Here is a 22,737-nt window from a genome sequence, read left to right as displayed (position 1 = left end):
CTTGCACACAGTTTTTAGCGGTCTGCAGGAATGTTCAGAACAACCATTTTAATGGGTAGATTTTACGGAGTGTGTTTAATGCTGTGGGTTGGGGTCAACCCAGATCTTTGGGACCAGTAGCTTCACCCAGAAGCGCTGCAGGGTCTGAGGTACCTGTGAACTACTATGAAATGGCACCTGCACATTCTCCCTGTGTTACAGGACAAGCTTTTCTCACTGGAACTAGGAGGAGGAAGGTGCTGATCCACTGCTGAGATTCTTCAACTGAGTTGGTGCCCCACAGCCTCCAGCCTGGCTGAGCACCCTGCAAGCCTCTGAGCAGTCCCAGCACTGCTGCCCTGGCTCAACACAGTACAGCAATGCACTTTTTTCCCTTCCTTGGCTATGAGATTTGTTTCCAGCAAGTACGTTTGTTAAACAAACAACCAGACACCTATCCATCTGATGCTGTCCCAGCCTTTGTCTGAGATAACAGGATTCAATATGCCAGGCGAGAGATAAAAATGATAGGGTGGCCCCACTCACTGCAATGGGACTCGATGATCCAGTGGGTCTCTTCAACCTGGTTATTCTATGATTCTGTGATTCTGTGAGTTGGTGCAGGAGTTGTTTTATAACCGTATGTTTGTATCTTTTCCTTTCCATCAGCTGCAGAAGAGCTCCATTGACTGGAGGAAGGGTGGCCGGAAGGTCGATGTCCTGTCCCCGGAGCAGAACTATGAGGATGGAGGGTGCAGGCAGCCGGAGAAAGGACTCAGCCTCTTGGTGCAGCACGTACTGGGGAAACCTCTCGATAAAACAGAGCAGCTGTCTAACTGGGAGAAACGGCCTCTCCGGGAGGAACAGATCCTCTACGCAGGTCTGGTCCCTGATGAGGTGCTACACGTTGTCCATCTTGGGCTGTTTTCTCCCACCAGGAAAATCGTTAAGTAGCAAATGAAGAAAATGGCTTTGCAGATTAACTCCTGCTTAGAGAAGCCAGCACATGTCATGTTTGTCCTTTTGTGGACATGGCTTTAATGGTTGAAGGTTAAGCTGACCAGTGATTCATTATTTCCCTTATGAAAGAATTCCTGTGCTTTGCAGATTTTGTGTGATGAAACATCACCTCAGTGGAAACTCCACTCCGTAACTGAAAGGAGGAAAGTCCACTTCCTTCTGCCTCATTTCACAGCCATTCTGGGAAACAAGTGCTGTGTTCTTTTTTCACAGTGAAGTTTGGTAGCAGTATTAAAGAATGGGTAGACCGGGTATCAGAAACTGTGGCTCAGAGCCTGGACTGTGGGGGGACCAGGGGGTTTCGCTGCTGGTTACTCCAGAGTCAGAACTCTGGATCTAACACTTTTCCTAGGGTGTCAAAGGACAGTGCTGAAGCTAACCAGCCTTTGGTTAAGCTCAGCTATCCTCGAAGCTGACACAATTCCCACAACAGTAAATCATCAAGACTTGTAAAACTGGCTTGGAGACTTAGGCAGTTCCCGTTGCAAGGCACAGGAGCCACATGGCAGTGCGTGTGGGCAGGTGATTGCAAACAACTCGGTTATTACTTTTTAAGATACTGCATCTAATGGGGAGGTTACCTTCCCATAGCTGAGCTGCGGTAATAAACTGTGGGCAAGCCGCCACGCACTAACAATGGAGAGCAGAATGGCTTGGATGGAGCTGTTGTACACAGTGGTTTGAAGAGGTGCGCTGCAATTTGCATTGATAGAGTCAGAGACAGCAGAGAGCCTGGTGCCTCTTGAGGTCCCCTGCCTTGCCTCTGTGAGTGTGCATCAAGTGATGATGCTCACTGCATCAGTTAAAGAGTGCAGGGTGTGACCTTAGTAAGCTGGGGCTTCACAGGTTTGCTTTCAGTGGCATTTACAAAGATGAGGGCTCTTCCTCACAGCAGGAAAGCCTGTGTTTGGCTTTTGAATGAAGCCAGCTGAAGCTCATGTCTTTTTTTTTCAGCTTCAGATGCATACTGTTTGCTGGAGGTCTATGAGAAACTCTGTAAGGATCCAGCGAGCTTTGGTCTGAGTTTAGACCTGACTGAGAGTCTGGTGGGAAAACCATGCATGAAACCCAAGGCAAAGAAGCAGCTGAATAAACAAGAAGTATCGTCACCTTCTGGACAGGTTTGTAAACAGCTTCAAAGAGCTGCATGTTGCTCAAGACCCCTGCAAATCATATGTTGCCTTGTCTCTCATCATGCTATTAGCTATGCAGGGCATGCCTGTTTGCAGTCTGTTCTCAGGACTATTGCAGCAATCATCTCCTCCCCATTACTGGTGAGATGTGCTTCCTCCTTTGTGTGCCTGCGTTCAGCATTCCTTGCAATTTTATGTGTATTTGTCTGCAAAATGTTGGTGCAGATCTGTGTGGCAGATTCCAGCTGACCTTGCTGATAGGAACACTCCTTCTACAGTTCTTCAGGAGCATGGGTTTGAGTTCTGTGGCCTAGGTGTTAATAGAGTCATAGAATCATGGAATGGGTTGGGTTAGAAGATACCTCAGAGCCCATCCAGTTCCAGTCTCCCTGCCATGGGCAGGGACACCTCTCACAGTTCAGGTTGCTTCAAGCCCCATCCAACCTGGCCTTGAACACCTCCAGGGATGGAGTGTTGGTGAGGTTTCAGAACTGACTTTGACAAAAGTGAGCTTCGACAGTTTGGTTTCCCATTGGGAATGCCTCCATTATTGCATCTGGAGCAGAAGTCTGCAAAGTTAAAAACAAACAATTGATAAAAAAAGCTTTTCTGTTGATGGCTCATCTGTGTCTCCCTGCCCACCACCACATACTCCATGCCTGGCCTCCCCCTGCAATGTGTGTTGTGACAGAGCCTTCAAACCCCACTGGCCATAGCCTGGAGCTGTGTGACTCTTCTTAAAGATCTTGGAGTAGGACTGGCTGGTCTCTCTCAGTAATAGTTTTACTTTTAAAATGCAACCATCTGGTTGTTTATGCACCTACGAAAACCTTAGCAGAAAAACAGCTTTGTTTATTAACTGAGAAGACTTAAGTAAGGCTGGGTGTCCTTCTGAGTAGCCCCAACTGTGTGTTTAGCTCCTGAAGCCAATAGCATCTTCTGTGGTTGCTCTGAGATGCTATTGATTAGAGCCACCTTTTCAGGATTCTCCTTATCAAATGTGTATACAATATCCCATTAGTCCAACAGGAGAACCCAAAGCTGCTCAGCAGTTTGCTAAGCACTCTGTGTTCATGGGAATAGTGTGTGTTACAACAGACCTGACTGGCCGCTGCAGAGACGGGAAAAGTACGTACTTCAGGCTTGAATTACCTTGTGAACTCATGGGTCATCTTTGTGTTCTGTACAGTCAGATTCATTAACGAGGAGGTAGCTGGTAAAACCTGGACTGGGACCCAATAAAGCAGACGACTTCTGACTCTGCATCCTGCCTGACTCCAGGCTCTCTTTCCTAGTGTTTCCTGGCCCACTATCTGAGTGAGGCTAATGACACTATTCTCCTTTATAAGCTTTTTGCTCTCTGCTGGCATGAAACATGAGAAAAAAGCTACATATGACATTGCTGGCCATTGAGGAAATGCTTGCTAAGAGCCAGCTGCTGCTCCTTCACATCTGTTTGAGCAGAGCAGCAGCAGCACAGGGTCCGTGTCTCCAGCTACCTCAACAGTGAAGGGGCAGTGTGATCCGTTATCACAGCGCTCCAGTGCCTCGGGGCTCAGCTGCATCCACCACAGTCCTTGCAGGAGCTGCTGACAGCCCAGTCTGCCCAGCACTGCAAAGCTTTGGGTGCACAGACCAGCTTCTGGGAGCGGTGGCAAGACACAGGTGGAGCTCTCTGATCAGAGCTAGTGCACATGGTCACCCTGGTTATATCTGCATCAGGTGCCACAGCATTTGCAGCTCCTGCAGAGCTCACCTGCGATGCTGCAGGACCTCTCTGGTTCCAAAGGTTCTGTAGCCCTGCACAGGCTGTGTCCTTCATTTATTCCAGCTGATCCAGGTTCCTGGAGGCAAAAACTGAACATTGCAGGTTCCTTGATAACTTCCTTTCTCCATTAATTTAGCTATTGTACTGGGGGCCTCCCAACGACAAAGTCTCCAACTGCAGGAACTCCCCCAGCAGCAACACTGGAAATAAGATAAACAGAATTCAGGCACTGCCTATTTTTAAACTTCCAGAGATAACAAAGCTGACACGGTTGCTTTGTCTACCTGTTTCTCCCTCTGTCTGTCAGATCCCCTTCCCAAATCATAACTTCAGCACATGTACAGTAATTCCAGTCCAAGTTAATAGAGGAAAAGCAGTCCTGAAGCTGTGTTTCTGTGACTTGTAGAATCATAGAATAGAGTCACGGAATTGTTAAGACTGGAAAAGCCCTCTAAGCCCATCCAGTCCAACGGTCATCCCAATACCGCTGTGGCAACTAAACCATGTCCCCAGGTACCACACCTCCACACTTTTTGAACCCCTCCAGAGATGGAAAATCCACCTCTGCCCTGGGCAGCCTCTGCTAGGGCTTCACCACTCTTTCTGTAACGAAATTTTCCCTAATATCCAATCTAAACCTCCCTTGGCGCAACTTGAGGCCATTTCCTCCTGTGTTACTTGGGAGCAGAGCCCAGCACCCACCTCACCACAACCTCCTTTCAGACTTCATGACAATGAACGTCTGCGTAGAGCATGGAAGGCCAGGCTCGTTTTCTCCAGGGCAAGGCTGCAGGCCCCTGGCTTGGGTGGCCAGCTGGCCCGTGAATGGTTGACTAATTCAGAATTAGCCCCATCGTGTGCTGCCTCCTACCCAAGGGTGGGATGGGCGATGTAGAAAGGATGTGATGGAGGAACTCAAGGTGTTGCAGAGCATGGGGAGAATTGTGCCACAGGTGGAAAGGGACAGTTGGATGTGCCATGGCAGGTGAATGCAGGGAGGCAAAACCCAAACGTGCTGGAAATCAGCCTTCTGTTCTGCTGCTTACGGACCTCTTGCCTTTCCATAGCAATGCAAAGCATCCAAAATGGAGCCTTCACGTCCGCCTGCTCCCATCTCCCCAAAGGAGTTCAGCGTGGTCTGCGACAACATGCTGCAAGGCCTCGGGCGCTACCTGCGCTGCCTTGGTGTAGATGTCCGCATGCTGGAGAATGGGGACGACCATCGGAGAGCTGCTGAGGTTAGTCATGTGTTGGATGTGTTTATAGCCACCCAGGGAAGGCCTCCTGCTCACTGCGTAGCTGCACTGGGCAGTCACTCACGCCGAGAAGAGCTGCCCAGTTCTTGATCCCTCCTGTGCCCGTGCCTCCTCCAGGTTCAGCCCAAGACACTGTGCCGTGGGGCAGCCAATATCCACCAGTCCCTACAGGATCGTGTGGGCTTGGTTCTCCATTTCCAGGAGAGAGAGTGCCATGATCTCAAATCTTATTTTTCTCCATGTATTTGTGTCATTGGGCAGCCAGGATGTTTCCAGTCATTAGAAGAACACAAGCAGAGTGTAAAGATGTGACCTCAGCCTCAAGTGCCTTTGTTGGGGAGGTGGTGGTGTGTTTATAACAAGACAAAAGTCAGAAAAAGGAGCTCAAAATTCACTTAGGTTACAAATGGACTCCAGTTTGAGCTCACAGTTTGTGGGCCTCGTGCCTGGGTCGATCGAGCAGAACCATAATCAAAAGGTGGCTGTTGAGTATGAAAGGGAAAATATCCATAATAAGTCACTATGTAATGTCCTTGGAGATGACTCCAAGGTGACCAGCCACAACTCACAGCGAAAGATTTGGGAAAGGAAGAGTCTCTAACATACACAGGGACAATGACCATTGATCTGGACTCCCTTAACAACTCTGACCCCCTGCCTCTTGGAGAAGAACACAAGCTTCATTTCAGACATGTTTCTCCTGTGCCAGAACTGGAGATGTCCAGCCCACACAGTGTGTTGCTATCGCATGTGCACCCATCACCCGGCCTGTGCACGGGACGCTTCCTCCTCAGATGGCTTCTTGGCCAGAATCTTGGGCAGGCTCTGACTTCTGCAGAAATAATTACTGTCTCCTCTCTGCCAAACTTGCACAAGTCGTTTGAACATGCTGGTTCTCACTGCCTTCCCCCACAGCCCCGTCTCTGCTTCTCATCCTGATACCTTATCGTGCTACGGACAGGATGTTTTACACTGCTTTCTCTATGGTGACGGGACAAACATCCTTTCACTATCAAAAGCCTTTGGAGCGTTGCTGTATTGCTGAGCCTTTGATCTGAGCTTGGATAATCATAGATAAAAATAGACTCCTCCCACCCTGCTTTATAGCTGGCTCGGCCTGATTTAATAAGAGTTGAATGTTGACCACTATCAGCCAAAAACTTGTCGTGCTATGGCAGAGGCCGGGAGAAGAGTTTGGATCCTGGTGACTGAACACAAGATAGACAGTTTGGGTGTTACCCCAACACAGTCGCAAACTGGTGTCACCAAGAAGGCATCAGCATGTACAGAGTCAGTGTTTGTTCTTCATTAAAGTCATTTCACTAAAATGATTTATCAGCCAGATTACACATCTCCTTGTGCCAAGAACTCCTCAATTGCCTGGCATTTGCTCCTCATTGTTCTCATTCCTGTTGCGTGTTAAAGTGCCTTCAAGTACTGGTAGGCAGATGGGTCTTGTCCTTCACCCTCTATTCTTTGAGATCAGAGTCAAAAGCCTGAGAACTCTGTAGGTTGTGCTTGGGCAGCTCTGGATGGGATTTATTGTTTCTTTCTGACTAAAGTGTGTGGCAGTAACTGGTTTGAGCAACCCCATTCCCAGGCTAAATGTGAAGTCTGTCCCCTGTGTCCTGTTCCGTGTTCTGCTGCCATTGTTGGGTAAATGTTTGATCTTGGACCACAATTGTCATGGCAAGTTTATCATGTCAGATTTGCAATCCCAGCTTGCCGGCCCTAGGGCTGAACACCACAAGCCAGTGTATTCCCCTGTACACCCGTATTTCTCTGCTGGGAGATGACACCAGTTCTGTGTATTTAATGGGGCCATTGAATTAGGACTTGACTGGAGAAGTCCTCATCATAGAACCATGGAATGGTTTGGGTTGGAAGGGACCTCAAAGCCCATCCAGTTCCAACCCCCTGCAGGGAAACCTCCCACTGCATTAGGTTGCTCAAAGCCCCATCCAACCTGGCCTTGAACACCTCCTGACTGATTAAGACTTATCTGTCATAAGTGCAGGAACGGAAAATGTTTTAAAATGGAAAAATAATAGAAAATCTCACTGGAAAATCTCTCTGGTTGAATCTGTCCTTGTGTTGAAGGCAGAGAGCTCACAGTTCATCCTTGCAAAACCACTTCATCCTCTATTCATGAGCACCAGCCTCTCTGAGAAGAGCAGCTCCGTGTCCATGGTGTGGGTGCCATGCTGTTTTCCAAGTCTTCTTGTTCAGGGGGGTGACAGGAACACCCTTTACGGTGTTCCATTCACACCCTTCCTGCTGTAGTGGAATGCACCTGTGTTTGGCAGGGCATGTGTGCACCTGGGGATGAAATTTGTACCAGATGTGGGGGATGAGCTAGTTAACCTGGCTTAGAGCAGACACAGGGTTTACCACAAGCTTTCCCTGCAAAGTCCTTGCCTGGCAGCACTGCTCTGGTCCTGCTCCTTAGAGTGAGGCCTTTCTGGAGGGCTCTGGGTAGTGGCCCAGGCTGGCTCAAGCCTGGCTTCATGCTCTATGGCCTCTTGAGAAGCGTTATGTGCATCCAGCCATTTCTCAGAAGGGTCTTCAGACTCCATCCCAAGGGCTCCATCAGGTAAATGATGTGGAGATTTGGTCTCTCATGCACGTCTTTCTGTGCGTGCAGCTGCCGTTGTAGAGGTGAGCTACCCTTTGCCCTTACATTTCACTCATAAGCAACATGATTCCCAGTCAAAACATCTTTCTTTACTTAAATCATGTCCTGTTGCTGTTGTGTTTCTAGACAGGTCTTCCAGCTTGTCTTCTGCAAAATTCTCTTTGCAGAGAATCTTACACCCATCTTTGGGGCCTCCTAGACGGGTGATTGGAAGGAGGTGGGAAGGTTTCCGTGGGTGTTCCTCTTTTCTCTGCAATTTTGCAGGATCAGGTAGAGCCGTGGGATGTTTCTTACATGAACCTTAAAGGATCAGCCATCCGGCCTGGAATGACTGCAGTCCATCTTGCCATATTGTACTTCAGGAGCGGAGCAGAAGCTTATACGAAAACGTTTGTGGTTTCTGAGGTCACTAATTTCTAAGAGGAGACTTGTTGGGATCTCAGAACCCCTTCAGTTGCGTTGTGGGTTGGTTTGTTTCATTTGTTTAATGAACTGTGCTTTTGGTCTTCAAAATCATACTCATCTCTAAGAATAATTCGCACACTGAGGCAAACCTGGTATCTTTTGAAGTGTGGTTATACCCAGAAGGGTGATAGAACTGGCTTCCTGCAGCTCCCATGGTGTAGAAGGCTCCTGTGCAAGGTTACACCTCCTCCCCCTAACTCCAGGTGAACCAGCAAGTCAGAGAGGAGAGCCAGGCTTGGATGGATCTCAGGAGCCAGCTAGAGCACCTGGATCTAAATTGCCCTGGACTGGTTTGGAGCCATGGGGCACAAAGGGGACTTCTCATACTGCAGTGTACAGAGCTTCACGTATCAGGGGGATCTAATCTCCAATCTCATCTTGGCTTTGAAAGTATTTTTCCATATTTTTGATGTAAATGACTCCTTTTACCAGAGTAAATTTGCAGAGGACAGATGAAGAACTGCTCTGCCTTTAAGATCCAGACTTAGCTTTTGAAGTCTGATCAGCAGGAGGAGAATGTCTCTCACTGGAGACCTTGATAAAAAGGGGCGGGTCTATATTAACAAACTAAATTGGGTTGATGGTTTTGGTCTGGTACTGAGGCTATGGTATGAAATCATGCAAGAACTCTGTGTGATTTCTGGCTTTCAGGAACACTGATCGAAGTCTGGGGTTGATGTGCCAGCAGTACAGCAAGTGCCCCATGGGATGGGGCCGAGTGTGTTCAGCTCTTGGTTTGCTGTCTGGTTTAGAAGAGTCTGAGATAAGAGGTAGGGGCTTCAGGGCTGGATTGAGGTTTGTGGTCCACATCTCCAGGAGATCCTTGTCTGGGTGTTTTTCCAGCACACATCCTCAAGCGGATACTTTCTGTCCACTCCTATTCTATCTGACCCAGGCCATTCCTGGCCCAGGCTCAGGATCGCTGTGTCACTTCGGCCACTGCAGGGGGGTGACGGCTTGTCCCAGAGTGCTGCCTCACTAGGGGAGTGCCGCGGTTTGTCTCTTCCAGGACATGTAATGTTGCCCAAGATACATCATGCATCAGCCTGGCAAATTTTGAATTTTAAATCACAAGCCTTGTGCTGCTGCTCCTTGAAAGCTTCTTTGGCCTCAATTCAGGATCCTTTAGCTTGTCACGAATCACTCTGCCACTGGTGCTGGCTTCAAAACACAGGGTCTCTCCCTGCCCTCTCTCACTAGTCATTGCCCTTCCAGGTCTCTCTCATAGTAACTCATTTGAGTTCATTCATCTCTGCAGGATGAAACTTGGCTGAACAGGCAGGCACGTTAAGAGCTAAATATAAGACCTAGCTACTAGGGCGTGCTGTCTGTCCAGAAGGTCTAAGCCTTTTCCAGAGGAAGTCGATATTATCGTTTTAATAGATGGTGAAACTGAGGCCAGTGCCCTCTGCAGCACTTGGGATGGAGCACAAGTCCCTGACACCCACCCCAGCACACTACTCTGACAGTTCTGTTCCTCTTTTATTTGCATCTCCAAACCCACAGCTCCCAGCTGGTCTCAGCACGGCCTTTGGTTGCTTCTTCCAGAGGAAAAGAAGGAATTGTGCCCTTTTCTCCAGCATGTATCCTCTGTGGTTTGTCAGATGTCTCCTATCACATGGCTTTTCTGGCTCTGCGTGCTTCTCCCAGCCATTGTTCCCGAGATGGAAATAAATGCTGGAAGAGTTATTGCTTTTCTCCTTTTTATTTGATGTTCTTTGCCTTCTGCAGAGCCATTTAGATAAGGGGGCTTATCAAGCTTGAACTAATTAAACCTGGATGCAGGAAGTTAGAATAGTGTTCCAGCTGTGAAATCCTCAGACTCGCCCTGGAGCACATGTGGGGCTGAAGGAATTTTGCAGCTCTTTCCCCTCGTTGGCAAGTCACTTCTGCTGTTGCTACTGGGCTCATCTCCCTAACGTGCCATGAGGGTGGGTTCAGCAACCCAAGCTTCAGCACTTGGCTTTCTGGCGTCTGGCTTTCTGGGCTGCGAGCGCGTGTGCCAGCTCGTTTTGAGCCTCTCGTCCCCCATATTGTTGCCGTATGTCCAGAGTTTTTGGGTTGTTATTTTCGGTGTTCCCTGGCTGTGCCTCGTGGCCTCAGACTGTCCGGGGAGTGCAGCCAGACCCTGATCCCAAGTGTGTCGTCCTGCCAGCGTGAAAGGCTGATCCAGAAAGAGCTTTGGAAGACCTGATCCAGAGGAGAGACCTACACACACACATGTGGAAAACGTGACAAAAACGAGGGCTTCCAACAGAATCCAAGACAGAGAAGGAAAATAACCTCGCGCCTACCTTGAAGTGCCAGCCCCTTGTCAGCATGGGCAGAAATGAAGTGCTGGTTCATGTGGGAATCCTATCGCTAGAGCCATGAATCTATTCCCCTCCCAAAGGAGGTGGAGAGGTGGGAGGCAGGGCTGTCAGTTAATCTTAGGAAGATCAGACACACTTTCATTCTTGTGAAGAACTGTGATTCCACATTTAGTATCTCCTTTTGGCACCAAACCATTCTAAAGTGTCTCATACTCTGCTGGGAAGGTCAGAAGTGTGCGTGATGAGTCCCCTGATAATCCAGCGCAGACCTTACCCCTGGAGGCCAAGACCTCTTGATAAAAGCACGGGATTGTGAGTTGGGAGGTGATAAACACTAATGGAGATGTTCTGGAGCCTGATTTCTGTGTCTGCTGGGAAAGTAACACCATCTTATCTCAAAAAGTGGTGTCAGCATCGTTCTGGTGATGTCTGCAGACACATTTAATAGTACAATTTCTTGCTGGAATTAACCTGCTTAGGTTATTTTTTCCATTTTCCCCTGTGCATCGCTGAGCAAGCAGAACTGCCTGCTTCTTTGCAAACCAGACTGAGGAAGTGATAGAAATAGTCTCGGTTAAGTTAAAAAAAAAAAAAAAGCTAGAAAGGTTTTGGATAGGATTATTCCAAGGTGGATCAGTTCCCCGGGCCATGTGCAGTGCAGATGCATGAGCAGCTTCTTCCTGCACATGTGGGGCGAGGTGGGGATTGGCAGGGAGGGGGATGCAGGGAGCGAGCGCTACCTGGAGCTGCTCTTGCTGCCAAGAGCATTTGTTGAAGCCAGTATGGATCCTCTCAGCCTGGTGTGTTCACACTGCAAAGGAAGGCTTGGTGGCACCAGTTCATCTTCTCTCTCCTTTGTCTGAAAGGAAGGCTTGAATCCAGAGGAAGCTTCAGCCCATTTTCATTATGATTGTCACTGTTTTTTGCAGATTGCCCGCCAGGAAGGAAGAGTCATTTTAACCTCTGGACTCCCCTACCAGACTGTAAGTGTCCACAGCTTCTGGTGTTTTTCTGACATTGGTTCATCACGTGGTCTGGGATGTGCAGTGCAGAGAAGAGGAAAAGGCAGATGTGAATGCAACAGCTGGCTCGGCTTTGTCGTGTTTTGTGCTCTAAAAACAACATTCAGGGTCTTGAGAGGTTTGCTGCTCTGAGTGACCAGAGCTCAGGGTGGAATTGATTTTGTAGTCAGTACTGCAGCAGGTGTGAGAGCGACTGCTCTGCGCTGGGGCAGGGGTGGGAAGGAACCCAAGCAATCCAGACAAAGTATTAGTGTTTGTTTTCACTGCCAGGTGAAAGGCAGCTCAGTTCCCATGCTTTTTATCACAGAGACGCTTGTTTACTGACTGGCTCCATGCTGACACAGTTTCAACACTTAAAGACGTTTCTTCAGGCTTGGAAGGGAGGGAATGGAAGCCACCGAGCATGGGTCCTAGTGGAAGACATTGAGGCTTTGTGATCTGTTGATACACAAAGAAAGGAAAGCAAACCCCAACCTTCCCCTCAGCACCCAATGCTCAGAGCCCTTCATGAGACACTCCAAAACAGAGCTTTGGTGGGAACCTGTCATGTCTATGGGTGCAATGTTGGGCCTTTGCACATTGTATTGCCCAAGGTTTCATTTGGAAGAGTGAGACTACTCTGGAGGACACACAGGAGCCAGAGTGCAGGACTTCTTTAGTACAAACAGTAGAAAAGTTCCTGACTACTCAGATGTTTGCAGAATATGGGTTGTGATTCCCTGCATAATAGCTGAGCATGGAAGAAAACTTCCCGCATGATGAGACAGTGAGGCAAATGCAGCCATGCCACACTGCAGGTTCCTCATCCAGCCTGTGGCTCCTTCAGCCTACAGTTGATGTAATAGGTAATGCAGCACCCAGTATAACCTTATCTGGCAAAGCTTTAGCTTCCAAGAACTGCGTAGCAATTGCAAAAAAGAAAGTAACTGCTTCGCGGTGTACGATCCCCTCCAGGGAAATGTCTGGTTCCCAGTGTTCCTTTGCCTTTGTATGCCCTGTGCAAGGACACGATGGCTTTGGGAAGCCCCATTCCTTGCATGGAGCTGATCCCAGCTCTCCGTGAGTACTCATAGTTTTTATAAAGATGTGTCTGGAACTTCCCAGTGCTTATTCCCAGGTACCAACTTCTCTGCTGAATGCAGAACAAGCATTGAGAGAGGGTTCACATCAACCCCTTCAAACTGATTGGCCATCAGTGAACTCCAGGTGAAACACTGGATGAACCGTAAGGGTTAAAGGGATCAAACTGTCATCAAACGTCATCTCCATCACTGTGTGATTAAATTCGGTTCCCTCTTGCTGCCCCTGCCAGCACCAAACCACCAAAGTGTAAGTTAAAGGGGACGTGGACAATCACGTTTCATGTATGTATAAAATGCAGCAGTGTTTCAGCAGTCTCAGTGCTCTTGTGGCAGTGGCAGAGTGTGAAATTACCAGTTGTGCTTGTTAGATCGATGTTTAGACTGTAAGCACATGCTAACTGAATGTTATTTGTAATTAAACCCAAATTGAGTGTGTTAGGAAGAAACACACAGACCATGATGCACAGAGAGCCTGATTTGTTGTCTTTTTGGTTTGTGATTTATCCCTTGCAGCTGCAGTCCCAGGTAGCAGAAGGAAGGTGTTTCTCTGTGAACTGCTCAGAAAAAGCAAAAGAACAGGCACTGCAGGTTCTGAAGCATTTCAATGTCCGAGTGTCCCTGGCGGATATCTTCAGCCGTTGTCAGGTAGGACCAGGCTTGTTTGAGTCAACGTCCATGCTCCCTCGCCATTTCCTGCACAGCAGGTGTTGCTGCAGCTTTTGGGTTCTTGCACTTAGTGTCTTGTACTTGGTTCCCAAGATTTCTGCTGGAACTCTGGTAGCATCTTGCCAGGCTCTGAGGAATTCTGAGTGCGCTGAGGTCCATCAGCAGTGTTGATGGCTGAGTCAGGAGAGCAGGGGCACTGCGCTGCAGCTTGCTAGAAACTCCACGGTTTCCCTGGTTTTTGGTACTTGGCGTGCGTCTGGGCATTGGCAGTGACGGTTATGCTCTTTGTTGCCATGTTCTCTCTCTAGGACACATGCTATTTTAATTATAACCCATGTTTAATTATGGTTTTGTGATTCTGATAACACTTAATTACTTTAATGGGAGGATTTTCTGTTAGGACTATATTTTTTTCAGAAGCTCCTAAGTTAATTCATGTCCATGCTGGTTGATGACTCTGGATCATGTTTGCCACTGGGTATCTGTGGATTGTTTTTAAGAAGAAATTTTAATTGTTAGCTCAATTCTCCATCTCTTCCAATTTCACTCTCGTATTTGTTGCAGTAACATGCTAAAACCTATCCCTTCAAAACCTGTAATATAAACCAACGGGCGACTTCAACGTTTCTCATCTTATCAGTGTTTAAAGAGAGAAAAAGGAGACACTGCAAATCTGGCTGGAAAAGGAGCTTTCTCTGAGGAATAAACAAGGCAGCTGAACACTGCAGTGCAGTCTGGCTCAGTGCCTTGTGCTCACACTCACGGTGTCTCCTGACCTGGTGGAATCACACAAGTGCTGTAGGAATAGCAGTGACTTCTGAGCAAACTCACTCAAGAGCATTCTGTAGACCTCTGCCTGTGCCTGTTGTCAGTTATAGAAATGGTATCTGTGACTTGGAGAGCAAACAAGAGTTGTTCCGCTGTGCAGGTTGTCTGTACGAGGAGAATGACCTAACAGCATGTGAACTGGATTGACCTGACATGGGTTGATCTCACTTTAGGATGAATGCCCATATTCAGATAGAAGGTATTGGGTTCAGTCTGGCGGGTTTATTATTCCGAGGACAGATCGCCATTGTTATTTAGTGGCATGCTGGCTTCTTTGCCTTTAAAACCTTTAAAAAACCTTGTGGATTCTTCCAGTTCCCTGAGATCCCATAAAGTATCAGCACTCTTCCTGATGGTTGTCAAAATACTACAAGAACAAGCACTCACATAAACCTGTGCTGTCTGTGATAGCTGTAATAACTGCAGAGGGCTGTGCAGCATCCGATACCAAACTGACCCCTCTGCCACGATCTGAAGTCTGGAACTGTTTAACTCCGGCTGTTTCATACATGCTGTCTTCATTTACAACATAACTAGGGGTAATCAATCTGGCTAGGAATATATATATGAAGCGTTCCCTTACTTCCAGGAGAAATGCCTTCCCTCTAAGAGGTGGTGGTGGAACAGCTGTGTGTTTTACACCGCTAGGCATGGGAAGATGCTGTTATTTGCCCAACTGCTCTGTGGTCTGACTCGTGTATTTACCTACGTTTAAGCCTTTGGTGTTTTGGAGCTGATCTGGCTCAGCTGTCTGTGCAGACAGTATGGGTTTTTCTCATAGATCCCTGCTATGGATTGTTTTTAAGGAGAAATTTTAATTGTGTTAGCTCAAATCTCTTCCAATTTCACTCTTGTATTTTTATTCCCACCGCTCCCCAGGGGAGCTCGGCATCGCAGCTCTCAGCAGGTCTGTGGGAGAGGGAAAGCAGGATGAGATGGATTACATGGAATAACTGCTGAGTATCGACTGTCCACGTGAAAAGTGGCAAATTCCCGCTTTTAAGTGGGTGCTCGGGGGCCAACAGAGCCCTCAGCACTCATCTGTAAGTCCTTTCTGAAATGTCCTAGTTTTCTGCAAACCTAATGGAACTTAATTAGGATGGGGGCTGGATTCATAAACTCCTGTGCTGTGCCTTCCATGCTGCCTGTTCTGGTCTGTAACTGGGTCAGTGACCTCAGCGCTTTGAGTTCTGCCTCCTCCTTGCAGAAATGGGCATGGCTAATGGGCAGCAGAGGGTTTCGGGGGTCCCGTAGCTGGGTGGCCTGCAAGCTGGGGCTTCCAGAAACAGCAAGTGCTGCTGCATACGTGCTGGGCAGGAGGAGGAGACCAGCTTATACACATTTGTATCCTGGGGCACTCTCCTTCCCTGCCTCGGTGGCGCTCGGCCGGCCGGTGTCTGCGCCGTTCTGGGGATGGGTTATCGGCCCTGATCATCCCTTGTAGATAAGCATCCTCTGTATGTCGCAGGAAGCACTGTGGCATCCTGCCTGACTCTCTCTGTCTCGTGGAGCGAGGGCTTGTTTTGTCTCTTGGGCTTCTATTCTGTAAATGATTTGAGTGAATATGTCAGCAAATATTGTTGCTGTAACAATTAATGCATGTAGTGCAGAGCATGGGGTAAAAATAGGTCCCAATTCAATGTCGTACTCAAGATTGCTGTAAAATATGTTTCCTCTGTCAGCTCCCTCCACAGGGATGGATGGTCTGTCTCGCGCAGATATAAAGAATGGGCTTGCTTGTAACTCTGCCAAAATACTGCCTTTTTTTTTTTGTTAAAACAATGGCAAATAAACGTTACCTCTGTCTGACAGCAGCAAGTGCAAGAAGGAGTCCACCCATGGGCTTCTCGGTGCTTCTGCTTTTAGTTGTACTGGGCTTCGACTTGGTTGTTCTGATTAAAGGCTTCAGAACGGGACCCGGCTGCTGGCTGCATCAGTTGTGGCCAAGTACGGTCTTCTCATTGCGCATCTCTCTCAAGTGCTGTAGTGTAAGGACTTGGTGGTGACCACGGGGAAACCACCTGTGCACAGCAGCTTTCGCCAGGCCTGGTGTTATATTTGGTGAGGAGCGTTTTAAGGGAGCTGAGTGAAAATAAGATTAATTTCTGTCTTCTGCCTGAGACCTTAAAGCAGCTTCCAGTACTGAATAGGGCTCCAGGGAAGCTGCTGAGGGACTCTTGATCAGGGGGTGCAGGGACAGGACAAGGGGAAGGGTTTTCAGCTGAAAATGTGGAGATTGCGATGAGTTAATTTAAAGAAATATTTTTCTGTGTAGGTGGTGAGGCCCTGGCACTGGTGAGACACTAATAACTCATCTCAATCTCCCTCTTTCCACTGAAGCAGGTGTAGCTGCATCTCCTGACCTGGCTGTGCGTGTGTTGCCTCTCCATTTACCACTCGCTGTCTTGGTACCCGGGACATTTTCCTTCCTGCAGGAGAGGTGTGGGGTCTGGCCCAGCCGCGTTCTTGTCAGTGAAGGCAAATTGAGGGAAGGGACTGGCAGCCCTCAGCTGTGAGTAGCCGCTCCCTGCGGCACTGACAGGGTGAAATTACGTTTTGAATGGTGATAAACTGAGGGGATAAACAGTGCAAGTTGTTAGCTTTAAATCTTTATATCACAAGTGTTTGTCACGATGGTTTGAAGGGAAAACAGTGTGCTCAGTGTTGTACGGGATCCGATAAATTACTCCTGTTCTGGAAGAGCCTCGTCGTTAAAGGTTTATAACTGCTGTAAAATCCTTGCTGGTCTGAGGCTCTGCAGACAGATTGGGAGCCAGGAGGGCCTGTCTGTCTTCAGAAAGGCTGAATTGTGCTTTATTTGACAGTGTAACTCCTGCTCAGTTCAGTTGTGAGTCCAAAGCTTTGCTCGTGTCCAGGGGAGGGAGTGGGCAGGGTGACCTGGCGCAGTGGTACCACCTCCTTGCCTCCCGTGGGCTTCTCTTTCCTTTCCCACCCTTTCTTTGACTTGACCCTTTAGCCTTTAAGCTGTCCGGGGCAGGGGGTCTGTTTGAACAATACCAAATGCACTGGGAGGCTGATCCCAGGTGAGGTTTCAAGGCTTTCCTGCAAGGAAAAATGATTGCAATTACATCCCCAGCAAAAATAAATGTGCCCAGAAAAAAACTCTCCAGCTCCAGCTGCAGATTCTGCAACCACACAGCCCTGCGTTCATTACAGGATTATCTGCAGGTTCAAATAGGTTGTCTCGTTCACTTCACTGCATGCTCTGATCCTAAATAAGCAAATTACATCACCTATTCTGATCTCCTGTTTAACTCATGACCTCAGCCCCAGCGCTGCAGGATGTGCGAGATAGCTGCTTTATTTCATTGTCTGGAGATCTGCTATCTTTTGTTCCCCCCTTCCCTGCTCTTTCGGTTTCAAAGCTGCTCGCCCCAGCCTTTGAGAAAGGTGTTAGCATGGGATTAGGAGTGGGTGGGGAGGAGGAGGACAGAGGAAGAGAGGAAACCACCGTGTTTTTTGAAATGAGGTGCAGAAGCATTCTAACAGTCGCAGCAAATGTTTCTGGCTCTTTGTGGTTAAGGTAACGAATTTCACTGCTGCAAAGCTCATCATGTGCAAGCTGATGTACACAGAGGGAGCCCCGTATGGAGCGATCCATTTAGCAGGAACGAAGAAACAGGCCTTATGATGAGATGAAAAGCCCTGTGCTTGGGGCACTTTGTGAGAACCTTTGAAGCCAACCTGGGAACCCTGGTGATATTAGTCGATAATTAGTAATATAGATCCACCAAGCTGTCGTTTAGGTTGAAAATGTGCATGTCTCTTATGAGCTTCTGTCACACCAATCTGATCAGCAGGCTTTTTTGTTCCTTTTATGTGGGTTGCTCTGTCGGTCCAGATGATGCTGAGAACTGCCAGACATCTTCTTTCTCACTGCCTTGTGAGCTGAGCAGCTATCTCCCTGCTCTAGCATGTTGTGGAAGTGGGGCCAGGGCAAGTTTGGTTTGTGGTCGCCTTTCCTGGCCTGAGCAACAGGCATTTTGTTCTTTTGAATGTGCTGGTTGTCCTTCCCCTTGCGCAGTGAAGAACAGGGAGAATTGAAAGGCTGTGTCTTTCATAAAATGTTTCTGCCCCAGCAAGGGATTTGTCTCAGGAGCTGCTTCGGACGAAAAGCATCTGCGGCTGAAATGGGGCTGAGAGGATCATCAAAGAATTCAAAAAATGAGTTATATAGAATCATGGAACCGTGGAATCATTGAGGTTGGAAAAGACTTCTAAGCTCATACAGTCCAACCTCAGTTCCCAAAGCCCAGGTTTCAGCTTTTGAGATGCCTTCCCCTGACGTAACGTCATGTCCCTGTTTACTTCCTTCCATCCTGAAATCTCTTTGGAAAGGACTCTGTCCCCAACTAAATGAAGAATTAAGAAGGGTCATGCGTGCTGGGTTTTGTTGACTTGGGAATGCTGAGAAAAGGAATGTCATTTTGAAACCCTCTGTGGTTTAATAAAAGGTTCGTCCATGAGCTGCAATTTGTCAGCGCCTACAGGTCAGGAGAACCTGTGATTAACAGCATCTGTGGTTTCCCCAGATGTGAGTTTGCTGCGTGCTCCTCACCAGCCCTAAACCCAAACCGAAAGCTCAGCCCGGTGCCTACCCACTACGTAGGCTGTGATTTCGTGCTTCAGAGCCCGATTGTTCAACACAAAGGGTAAGGCCCTCTTAATCTTTTTGTTTATCCTGGGCTTGGCAATTTAGATGTAATCTGTGCCTTGTGCTGCAAGCTCTGGCCAGGAAGCACGGCTGGGGTTATTCTGCCTCTGTAGAGATTGTCGAGGGAGCGAATTGGCCTCAAAAGGTGCTGGTCCCAGTGCTGTGTGAATGCATCCTGAATGCACCAGGCCCACATGGCAGCTTTCAAATCACAGGGACGTGGCTTTTCATTTGGAGTGGCTCTACGCAGCCACCGGTCAATGTCATCAGGGCTTGGGATTATTTGTCTTAGCAAATTGTGCTCCTTTCAAGGCTCCAATTGAGATTTCATTCCCCATCCGTGGAGGTGTTCCACGCCAGGTTGGATGGGGCTTGGAGCCCCTGCACCAGTGGGAGGTGTCCCTGCCCATGGCAGGGAGTGGGACTGGATGGGCTTTGAGGTCCTTTCTAATCCAAACCATTCTGTGATTTTTATCTACTGATCCCTAAGGCTTTATAAACTGTAGTGAGAACTCCTAGCAAGTGGTCTCTGTTACGGGTAGGGACAGGAGTTCCCAGTGAGGATCCCGATGGGAACTAAGAGTGTCCCAACTCATGGGTGCAAGACCAGCTCTACCATTAGCAGCACAACAACACGAGCGCGTGCAGCACCAATCCTGCAACGTTCTCAGCCTCTAACTTGCTCAGCACCGCTCTGCTGCCCATGTAAAGCTCAGAACCACCCCCAGCAAAGGGCTCTGCTGGGCCTAATTCTCCCCAGCGAGCCTGGAGAGCGCTGCCTGGTTCCCACAGACTGTACACTTCCCTGCCAAGATTTCAGTATCTTCAGAAATTCAGTGGAGCATGAAGGTCACAGCGAGGGAAGAATGACAGCCTGAGACTTTTTCCCCCCTTTCACCAGCTCGCAGCAGATTGCTGTCTCTCCAGCCTGTTGACTGTTTTCATAGGGTTAGCGTGAAGTTTATGTTTTACACAGACCAGTGGAAGGCAGATATGGGAACGCAGCGGATCAGCTGTGTTTCTTCAAGGAAGACGGGCTCATGTTGCAGATTTTCTTTCTCAGTGCCTGCAAAAGCTTGATTTCCAGTGAAATTTCCTTTACAGATCTTTGTCTTTAGGTTCTTTTTGTGGACCTATGTGAGAGACTGCACCCGAGGTTTCGATTTGGGTATTTGTTTCCTTTCTCTTATTTTCTCTTGCAAAGCTGCAGGCGGATATTAGACTTCAGGGTGGGGGAAAGCTGTTAATTTTTCACGGTGTTATGTATTACAGCGCTCCGAATGATGATGCCAAATTAGCCATTAGAGGTCAAACCTCAGCTGACAGCAAATGTTTTCTTTTGAGGAAATCATCCTTATTCCTGGGAACCGGTTTTGTTCTCCTGTGCTAAATACAAGAAAGGTAGGAATGTGGGTTTTTTTCCTGGAGGGCAACACTAGCTGGAAAAATGCTGGGTTTTGCCAGGGGAAACAGCACAAGCAAATAGCGATTGGCAGTGAAAACAGCACTTGTATTTAGACTAGCATAGAAAAGAAGACACAATGTAGTGCAGAGTAAATGTCCTTTTATACAGTTCTGTACAAGGCTTTTTCTTCCTCTCATGGGCTGGAGCAGAGCGTGAAGTGCATTGGGCAGCAGCGATGCTGGTGCACTGGGAGAAAGTAAGGAAAGGTCAGTGGGTGACAGTGATGGAGCGACTGTAAGGAGCACGAGGAGATCTCTGGAGAAGGCAGTGACACAGCTATAACTCCCATGTGTCCCCACGAAACCGTCCCCATGTTTTTTGCTGAAATGTCATGAGAAAACAAGAGATTTGTAGCCAATTTAAGTTCTGTTGGTTTCCAGTCCCCTGTGCCTCCTGAGGTCAGAGTTCAGGGTATTGGCTCTGTCAAGAAGTCAAAATTCCCATGTTATATACACGGTGGAGTTTCTTCTCCTTTTTGACATTGGTGCCCTTCTAATGCTCTTTGTATGTCATGGTAAGGGTGGGATGTCCAGCTCCCGTGTTTGAATGGTTATTTATACTGGTGGGTTCTCAGGATGATAATCCTACACGGAGACCAGCAACACAATTAGCGAGTCTCGTTATTTGAGAGACTTCATGCATTAAAAGTTAAATAATGTCAAAGTTCTTGTTTTCACAATGGAGTGAGCAGATTCATTAGTAGTTCAGGTGAAGTGAATTGATTTGAACCCACCCAGAAGGCCTCCAGGCCTTTATTTTCCCTTCAGAGATCAAGGTGATTGCACAGTGTTGGAGAGGAGCCTTTCTTCCAAATGGGCCATCTTGTAGCACAGGTTTTCCCAAAATCCTGTGGAGAATTGTGCACAAACCTGTTGTCCTCTTGTTGCAAATGCAATTAAACCCTGCTGCGTGCTCTGTGGGGAATGAACAGGTTTGCAGCCATCCAAGATTTGCCATGTGTGCTGGGACAGCTTATGCCGGCAGCAGAACGTTGTGCCTTCTGAAGAATGTGTGATCTCCAGGCATTGCTGAAGCTTTCCTTTAAGTCAGCATTGTACACTGAGCAACACAGACTTGGCTTCATTGTAGAGTTTGCCAGATTAATTGCTAGACAATGTTTATCTGAGACCTTTAGGCATTAAACTGCGTAACTTCCTATTGGCATAAAATAAGCTATATCTGTTATTTGTAGTATTAATTGCACGAGGTGGTGCTCTACACCAAAACTGTATGTCTGTGAGCCGATGCAGGATGTGCTACATCATCTTCATCTGCTGCTGTGAAGACATTTGTGCCAGGAAAGGTTTAGATTGGATATTAGGAAAAATGTCTTGACTGACAGAGTGGTGAATCCCTGGCAGAGGCTGCCCAGGGCAGTGGGGGAGTCTCCATCCCTGGAGGGGGCCAAAAAATGTGCAGCCGTGGCACTTGGGGACAGGGTTTAGTCGGTGGGTGGGGTTGGGCTGACAATTGGACTGGAGGAGCTTAGAGGTCTCTTCCAGCCTTAGTGATGCAACGATTCAATAGCATGGTCAGCAACGCATGTAGAGTCTGGACTTTCAAGAAGACCTTGTCCTCATATGGAGCACAAGGTCTCAGCAGCTCACTGGATGTAAGAGGAGACCATTTAGGGTTTGTGTAAATCCTCTCCTCCAAGGATCAATCAGTGTTTCAGAACAGAGAAGAGGTAAAGCAGCGTCCTGGTGAAACGAGGAACAGAAAGCTTTCCAATGAGTTTCTTGATTCATACATTGAGTCAGTCTTGAAGGAGGTGATATTCTGCAGTTGTCTTGATGAAATGCGGCTGTGCCGCGTGCCGTGCACCAAGGTGGAGTTTTGCTGAGCGAGCTGTGGATGCTGTCATTCAGTCAGTCAGTGGTAAGGGGATCAGGATAGATTTCCCTCTCTTCTCCCCGAGGAAGGCAGTAGGAACCCCTTGACAGCAGGCAGGTTTTTATTGTGAGCTTCTCTGAGAGCGTGCTGATCTGGAGCAAAGTCTCCCAGTGGCATAACATTTTTCCTTCCCAAGGGCAGCCCAGTACCCTCCAGCTTCCCAACACCAGGAGTGATGGCTTTGAGGGAGAAATGACAGCACAGGAGTTTTAGCAAAGGTGGAAAAGGAAATATTCAGGGTGAGCTTCTTGTCAGTCATTATGTTTTCTCAGGGCAAGTGGATTTAGGTGATTTACCTGTCTTAATTCAAGATCCACAGTCTGAGTTGATCCTTTTATTCAGGGAAGTGCTGGTGGAAGGTGCAGGCGAAAGCATTTTTTTCTCTCATCCCCAGTAACGTCTCCACTCCCACATTGGCTTTTCTCTTGGGGTTTCTGGGGGAGCTGCTCCTACTGAGGAGTAATAGTTTAGTGAAGCAGGAGAATATCACATGTTTAAAGGTGAGCACAGCCAGGTTTCTTTTCCTAAATGCCCCTTA

The 22,737-nt window shown here is 48.0% G+C and overlaps 1 protein-coding gene across 8 annotated transcripts in view; it reads left to right on the top strand.

Annotated features, from left to right (window-relative positions):
• The window catches only part of EXD3 (exonuclease 3'-5' domain containing 3), a 302,313-nt gene that overhangs the window by 151,417 nt on the left and 128,159 nt on the right, over window positions 1-22,737 (top strand). For all 8 annotated transcript variants that reach the window (XM_069873071.1, XM_069873076.1, XM_069873069.1 and 5 more), the window contains 5 exons: window positions 649-859; window positions 1,954-2,120; window positions 4,968-5,138; window positions 11,498-11,551; window positions 13,186-13,317. In XM_069873071.1, coding sequence (XP_069729172.1) covers window positions 649-859; window positions 1,954-2,120; window positions 4,968-5,138; window positions 11,498-11,551; window positions 13,186-13,317 — 735 coding nt within the window. The remainder of the gene's footprint in view (window positions 1-648; window positions 860-1,953; window positions 2,121-4,967; window positions 5,139-11,497; window positions 11,552-13,185; window positions 13,318-22,737) is intronic.

Source organism: Phaenicophaeus curvirostris, chromosome 20 (assembly GCF_032191515.1).
Source record: "Phaenicophaeus curvirostris isolate KB17595 chromosome 20, BPBGC_Pcur_1.0, whole genome shotgun sequence".
In the NCBI taxonomy this organism is placed as follows: Eukaryota; Metazoa; Chordata; class Aves; order Cuculiformes; family Cuculidae; genus Phaenicophaeus; species Phaenicophaeus curvirostris.
The sequence above is the reverse complement of the archived record's forward strand: the minus strand, read 5'-3'. Positions and strand labels throughout refer to the sequence as shown.